Source organism: Propithecus coquereli, unplaced genomic scaffold (assembly GCF_000956105.1).
Source record: "Propithecus coquereli isolate 6110/MARCELLA unplaced genomic scaffold, Pcoq_1.0 Scaffold1764, whole genome shotgun sequence".
Lineage (NCBI taxonomy): Eukaryota > Metazoa > Chordata > Mammalia > Primates > Indriidae > Propithecus > Propithecus coquereli.
Window position 1 is genome coordinate 42,046 of NW_012142346.1, and position 8,119 is coordinate 50,164.

Here is an 8,119-nt window from a genome sequence, read left to right on the forward strand (position 1 = left end):
ACCATGCTGTCTCCTCACTTGGAAAAATTTCTTCTTCCCTTACCTTATTAACTTCTTCTCTTTCTTCAAAGCTCAATTTGTGCTATTTCCTCAAGAAAGCCTTGCCTGTTGCTCCCAGGCCAGGTCAGTTTCCACCTGGCATGATTTTACAGAACCATGTTCCATTCCTTCAGAGCACTAACCCATTTTTTCTAGAGTCCTTATGTGTTCCCTATCTGCAGGTGAGAAGGACCAAGACTGTTTTACTCACCAACCAGTATATTTCTAGTGCCTAGCATAACGCATTGATGGTGCTCAATAAATACATGTTGGATGAAATTTTAGAATGCACGCTTATTTCCTCAGTCCCTACTATGCACCAAATCCTATGCTAGGCTCTAAAAGGGAACTGAGACTACTTAGAGGGATGCTTGACCTTAAGGAACTGCACGCCAGTTAGGAGCAATGGATGTGGTATGGACTGTGGAGAGACACTTATATAACACAGTAGAAGTGGCTACATGAGGTGAACAAAGGGCTTTGGGAGTCGAGTGGAGAAGGGGGAGATCAACTGCAGATGGGAAAATCTATTCATCCCACATCCTCTTGAATGAAGATATAGTCCTCACTATGTGTTAGGTGCTGTCCTAAGTGTTTTATGTGGTAGAGGGGATTGGGAGATTTTCATATACGGAGAAAACAATGCACAGGACAGACAAATAACGTGCTTCAAGTCACACAGCTACTAAGTGGTAGAAAAAGAATTTCAAGTCAGGCTGCCTGGCTCCAGAGTCTATATTCCACTACCTCACCGGAAAAACGTCATGGAAGGCGCGGCAAGTAAGCTGTGCTTAACTGAAGGATTTGTCCAGGTGGAAAACCGCACGGCCATTCCTAGCAAAATCGAGACCAGAAAATACGTGCTTAATTAGGAGTTTTGTTCTTCCCTTTGCCCACCATCCCCATTAAAATGGGGAGGGATTTCACAAGTACACAGAGTAAAGACGGGGGTACGGGAGACGAGAAGCTAACTTCCGCCTCAGGGAGTGGCGGAACTCTTTCCATGGCAACAGAACGGGTTCCTAACTAGGAGAGATCTCGCGGTGCTTGAACCGGCGGAAGTGACGGCGCGGCTCGCGAGGCCCTCAGGTGGATCGTCGCGGCCCCTCCTCCCAGAGCGGCCGACTTTTCCCGCGCGAGCTGCTTCTGCCGCTCTGGCTGCCCGCGGGAAACATGGCGTCTGCCCTGGAGCAGTTCGTGAACAGTGTCCGACAGCTCTCAGCTCAAGGTGAGGTTCTGGGCCGCCAGGCTGGGCCTGGGCCGGTAGCGGGGCCGGGCCTGCATCCCCAGGTGCCAGCGCGGACGGCTGGGACCGCTCTCCTAGTCCCGAGCCTCTTCTCCAGGGCTGGGCTCGGGATTACGGCGCATAGATCCGGGCGGGATCGAGTGCGGCTGAATTGTTCAGCCCCCTCGCTCTCTCGGGCTCCGTTGTCCCCGCCCACAGTCTCCCCTCACTTGGGCTACCGGGAACCCCCTCCCCCCGGCCCCGGGCCCCTTCCACGGGGTGCTTTGCTTGACAGTTTGGGGGCGTGACTTCCGTCGGACTCTTTCCCGAGCGGCCATTGGCTCCTTCCGCCTCCCATGCCTTCGGTGATTGGCGCACCGCCCTGTCAGTCCTGCCGCCGCTGGGCCACCTCCAGATGAGGCCGCTGGGAGCGGGCAGGAGGCTGGCTAGTTTTTTCTGGGCTCCTTGGCTCCGAGGCTCGCCTTGACCGGATTCTCCGCTGCCAGCCGGCGCACGGTCGGGAACCTCTGCGCCTATTTTGGTTCTACAGAATGCCCAGGGAGCTCTCGCCTTTAGGACTCCATTTCTAGGAGGAGAATACCATGGTGGTTTTTCCCTTTTCCTGTTTGTTTCATTCATCTCATCTTAATATACAGAATTCCGAACTCGGAATTAGAGTTATTAATTGCTGGCCGTGAAGGCCTCTTTAACTATCCTGTGCTTCAGTTTCTTCATCTGCAAAATAAAAAAAAAAAAGTCCCTACTTTATGGAATTGTGAGGATTGAATGAGAGAAACCATGTAAAAGCACTTGGAACAGTGCCTGTCACATCGGGTGCAGTAAATACAGTTACCATTTATTGTTAATGGCCATTAATTGTAAAGTTCTGGGAGCTGTGTGACCTTGACAAGTCACCTTTAATTTCTTGAGTCTCATCTCCATTTGTAAAAATCTCACTGTTGTAAGGCTTGAATGATCTGGTATGCAGCCGTGCTTAATAAATAATAGTTCTCTCTCTTTTTCCTTATTATTGATAGAAATTAGGTTCATAGGGCACAGACAGATTTGCATTTTATGTGAATGAAGAAACCATTAATTCGTTCATTTATGCCACAATTTCTACTTCTGGGATGTAGTGTGGTCGGAAGATTCAGGTTGGAATCCTGCCTCAGTCACTTCTTCTGTGAGCCACTTAATTTCTCTGGGCCAGTTTTTCTCATTTGCAAAACAACTTGGGTTGTGTACCTGCTCTGTGTAGTAAGACACTGCTTTAGGAACAGTCTGCTAGGCAGAGATAAATGATAACTTTCACTGCATAGTAAATATTTTTGAGTTTCTCTTTACTCTCTCTCTCTCTTTTTTTTTTTCCTCCTATTTTTGAGACAGGGTCTCACACTGTTGCCCTGGTTAGAGTGCAGTGGTGTCATCATAGCTCACTGCAACCTCCAACTCCTGGGCTCAAGTGATCCTCCTGCCTCAGCCTCCCAGGTAGCTGGGACTACAGACGTGCACCACCACACCTGGCTAATTTTTAAATTTTTTGTAGACATGGGGTCTCCATCTTTCTGAGGCTGGTTTTCAACTCCTGGCCTCAAGCAATCCTCCTGCCTCAGCCTCCCAAAGTGCCAGGATTACAGGGCTGAGCCACCATGCCTCACCTGTTTTCTCTACTCTTATTCACAATTTTCTAACATAAACCTTAAGTGAAGGAAATATTATAATTTCCAGCTTTCTCTGATTAGAGCGAATTTCACTGGCCACATCTCTGGTTGGGCTCATGTCATATGCACCCAATGGTACTTTAACATACCTTTGATTCTCCTGATGGCCCTATACTAGTTAACTAATGATTTCATAGGGACCCAACTTTTATTTTAGATCTCAACTAGGTGTTGGTTATTTAACTGGGGGTGGGGGGGGGACTAATGAATTGAAATGTTTATTTCTGGGTATTTCAAATTATTGTTAATATATTTAGAGTGGTGCATTTAAAAAGGGCAAATTATTCAACTGGAAGAAGCTACTTCATACCTACCAGTGAGATCTATCATAAAATGATGGTATTTTGGTATTTCCCAATTCAACCTGTGTTATCTTGAGAGATGATACCTAATAAGATCATAGCTGTTTGTTTATTCCTGTTTTGCAATACACGTAATAATAATGAGATAGTTCCTTTGTAAAACTGGTGAAATTTAAGTGTTATAGAAGCCTCAAAAATTAAATTTTCAAAGTGACTACGGTCACTTGTATTTTAAGCATTATACTGTTTTGTATTCTGTTTTGATTGAATTTTTTTTTAACTTCAGAATATTAAGGGAGTACAAATGTTTTTGTTACTTGGATGGCTTTTATAATGCTTAAGTCAGGGCTATTAGTGTGCCCATCAGCTGAATAGGGTTCACTGTACCAGTTAGGTAGGTTTTTGCCCCTTCCCTCTCCTTCCCCCCTTTTTCTTCTTCTTCTTTTTTTTTTTTTTTGAGGCAAAAGTCTTGCTCTGTCACCCCAGCTAGAGGGCTAGAGTGCAATGGCATCATCATAGCTCACTGCAACCTCCAACTCCTGGGCTGAAGTGATCCTCCTGCCTAAGCCTCCAAATTAGCTGAGACTATGGGCCCATGCCACCATGCCTGGCTAATTTTTTCTGTTTTTGGTAGAGACGGGGTCTCATTCTTGTTCAGGCTGGTCTCGAACTCCTGACCTCAAGCAATCTCCTCCCTTGGCCTCCCAGAGTGGTATTATAGCAGTGCTCCCCAGCCTTTTTGGCAGCGGGGACCGGTTTCATGGAAGACAATTTTTCCACGGATGGGAGTTGGGGGTTGGTTTCAGCATCATTCAAGCACATTACATTTATTGTGCGGTCAAACCTCTCTGCTAATGATAATCTGTACTTGCAGCTGCTCCCCAGCACTAGCATCACCGCCTCAGCTCCACCTCAGATCGTCAGGCATCAGATTCTCATAAGGAGCTCACAGCCTAGATCCCTCGCATGCACAGTTTACAGTAGGGTTTGTGCTCCTATGAGAATCTAATGCCACTGCTAATCTGACAGGAGGCGGAGCTTGTGTGGTGATGCAAGTGATGGGGAGCGAGCGGCTTTAAACATAGATGAAGCTTTGCTCGCTCACCTGCCTGATGCTCATCACTGCTCACCTACTACTGTGTGGCCTGCTTCCTAACAGGCCATAGACGAATACTGGTCTGGTCCGGGCCCGGGGCTTTGGGGACTGTAGTATTATAGGATTATAGGCATGAGCCACTGTGCCCGGCCCCTCCCCCCTTCTTGATTTCCAATGACTTTTACTTTTCTCCATGACCATCGATTAGTTCCAAATTATTAGAAAAGTACATGTGGTGTTTGTTTTTTCATGCCTCAGATACTTCACTTAGGATAATGGTCTCCAGTCCATCCAAATTGCTGCAAAAAAACCCATTAATCCATTTCTTTTTATGGCTGAGTAGTACTTCATGTGGCATATATGTACACCACATTTTGTTAATCCATTCATGAACTGATGGGCATTTAGGTTGATTCCACATCTCTGTGATTATGAATTGTACTGCAGTAAACATTTAAGTGCAGATGTCTTTTGATAAAAATGACTTATTTTCCTTTGTGTTCTTTTAATGTGGAAAACAACATGCAGTTACTGTATAGAAATATAGAAGGAAGAAACTTGAGGTTAATGTCCATGGACTTATATGCACCCACCCACCCCCACCAGAAAGAGTGTGGCCATGCTATCTGTCTGTCATCAGAATAACCATCAAAATCAATGAGTCTACTTTAAATTACTAATTCAAGCCTAATTAGATTCTATACCTTAGTTATTAAAACACAGCATTGTGGTATAGGGGAAAGATAGATCCATTAGGAGATTAATTCAACAAGCTGCTGGTTGATTGACTGCTAAGCAAGCACTGTATTCTGAAGCTGGAGAAACAGTCCCTCCATCTGAGTATCCTTTGAACTACCTGACTACCACAATGGCATGCCATGCAGAAAGGGCCCAGAGAAGGCAGATATCCAGCTTAGTCATGGAGAAGGGTCCAGAGAAGGCCCAAGCTGATTGTTGATTGATAAGTCTGAGTCAGGTAGTGGAGGATGTGGGGGAGAGGGATTGAGAACAGCATGTGTAGAAGCATAAAGAGGAGAGAACATAGAATGTTGCTTTTTGAGCTTAGTGTTACCAGAGTAGGTACGTGAGGGGAAGTAGCAGGAGGGGAGACTGGAGAGGTTGCAGGGAGCAGTTACTGAAGGGCCTCAGTAAGCCAGGCTGAGCCATTTGGACTAATTTGAGTGAATCTGCATTTTAGAAGGATCAGATAGTACCAATATGGAGTATGGGTTGGAGGAGAGAATGATGAAAGTAGGCGGACCACTTAGAAGATTTGTGATGTAGTCCAGGCAAGAAATGATGATGATCTAAATTAAGGCGGGGTGGGGGGAGAGAAAGAAATGGAGCTGAGAGACTTAGGAAGCAAGATTAAATCATATTTGTTGACCTTTTGTATGCAGAGAGGGAGATGAGGGGGAGGTGGTGATAGTAACATGTACATTTCTGGTTTGGGATACTGGAAAAGGGAATGGAGGAAAAGGAGAAACTTTCAGGGCCCAGAGGGAAATGGGAGCTCTCGTGTACTCTCTAATAGTTCTGAGGCCACAGGCAGGTTGTTTCACTCCTCTGGTCCTTCTGGGTCCTCATCTGAAATGAAAGAGATAAAAGATACCATCTTTAGGCGTTTTAGGCTCTGAAGTACAAAGTCCATGGTTAGAATTACTGTAGTTTGGTTAGCGCTATAACTGAATGATAGTGTTTATGTTTTCCAGGGCAAATGACACAGCTCTGTGAACTGATCAACAAGAGTGGGGAACTCCTTGCAAAGAACTTATCCCATCTGGACACGGTGCTTGGGGCTCTGGATGTACAAGAACACTCCTTGGGCGTCCTTGCTGTCTTGTAAGGGGCACATCTTCTTTTATAGTTTTGTGCTTGTTAAAACTGAACACTGTGCACTTTCTGGCTTTATTTATTTATTTCTTTAGGTTTAGAAAGTAAATTATGTAAAACATCGAGTGCTTTTGCAAAACTAAAGTCATACAGTAGTTACATTTCACTCATTGCAACTAATTGCTTACTATATTTTGTTCAGTTTTAGCATTTTTAAACTTTTGTTCATGTTCATACAAATTTTGAAAATTTGTTTTTAAAAATGAATGGCCATCTCAATTGTGGGCACTGTAGCTTGCATTTATTTGGATACTTTTATTATTGTAATCCATGGGATTGTCCATGTTTTCTAAGGTGGATAATAGGAATAGTGCTGGAACAGGACGTGGTGGAATACACTGAATGAAAATATCAGTGATCCAAAGCAACATTATTTAGAATTACCTTCAAACAAATTTAAGCGGCTTAAGACCAAATTAAATAGGCCTTATTTTAATTGGGGTTCCTTGTAACTCTGTGTACTTGACAGTAGAATTTTTTCTCTTTTGATGTTTTAGTATAATAAATTGGGATATTGTGGTTGTCATGAAATTTGAAATAATGTAAATAAACTGAGAAGAAATTGACCTTACGTGAGGGTCTGGCTTCACTCGTGCTGGGATTCCTGAGACAAAGATTATGTGTCAGGAGCAGAGTTTAAAGAAGAAACTTTGCCAGAATGAAAGGATCTAGAGCTGTGTGTTGCAGTACGATAGCCACTAGCCATATGCACCTATTTAAATTAAAATTTAAGTTAAAGATTTAGGTGCACTTGCCACATTTCAAGTACTCAGTAGCCACATGTCGCTACATGTCCATGTCTTAGACAGCACAGATATAGGACATTTCCACTCAGCAGTGCTGGTAAAGATTTCTCCTGTCTGTGTTTCTTATGTATGTGAGAGAGCAGATAGCATGCAAGTTTTATACACACATAAACTCGCATGTACATATATGTCAAGTGAGGTCATGTACATGAAAGTATTTTGAAGCTCTAAGGTGTTTATCATTGTATAATATATCAGTTAGGTAATGTGTGGAATACCCTGAGCTTGTGGCTGACTAACCTGGGTTTGAATCTTCATTCTTCCAATTATAAGGTGTGGGGCCCCGAGCTTCATATTTTTATTTATTAAATGGAAATCACAATGCCTTACTGACCTATTGTGAACCCCAAACGAAATCGTTTCTGATGTGTTTTGATAATTACAAAGTTATAACAGATGTTAGGTGACATTGTTAAGTCAAATAATACTATAAAGATAGAAGCAGACAAACTGAAGGATGTAGGAGAAATTGTGATTGGGTAATAATATCCATTTCATTTTTCTTGAAACTAGTTTCAATAGTTCACTTTTTTTTAAAAAAAGAACTTGAAGTTTACTTACAAGCTGCCTTAGTGGTGGTAGCACATATGATTTCTCCCCTAAAATCTCTAACACCCTCTCAGAGTGTTTCTCATGGTAGCTAATGGATGGTACCGCTGCTGAGTTACTTGGGCTGGATCGTCTGAGTCCTCCCTCTTCCTGCCCCCACACTCTTCTTACCCTGCCTATCAGCTAGTTCTGCAGTCTTTCTCCTAGACAGGCCACTCAGCTGGCAGCAGCATCATTAGCTTGAGACACTGTCACAGCCTCCAACCAGCACATAACTCTCATTCCTGGCCCCCCTCAGTACATTCTTAGAGCAAGAAAAGCAACAACTGATTTTTTAAACGAGTAAATAGTCCTGACCACGTTGTAGCTCCAAAGAAGAAAAATTTTTTTGGTTAAAAGTTTATATTCAGCTCCTTTACATGTATTAAACAACATGATATTTGGCCTCATTTAAAAGAGCTTTTAATTTTTAAAGTTCATTGTTAAGC

At 43.5% G+C, this 8,119-nt stretch overlaps 1 protein-coding gene across 1 annotated transcript in view; it reads left to right on the forward strand.

Annotated features, from left to right (window-relative positions):
- Nucleotides 1-1,096: 1,096 nt before the first annotated feature.
- Nucleotides 1,097-8,119, forward strand: part of COPS3 (COP9 signalosome subunit 3) — a 9,752-nt gene continuing 2,729 nt past the window's right edge. The window contains exons 1-2 of the mRNA XM_012642172.1: nt 1,097-1,267; nt 6,096-6,225. Of these exons, the coding sequence (XP_012497626.1) occupies nt 1,213-1,267; nt 6,096-6,225 (185 nt within the window). The 5' untranslated portion in view covers nt 1,097-1,212. The remainder of the gene's footprint in view (nt 1,268-6,095; nt 6,226-8,119) is intronic.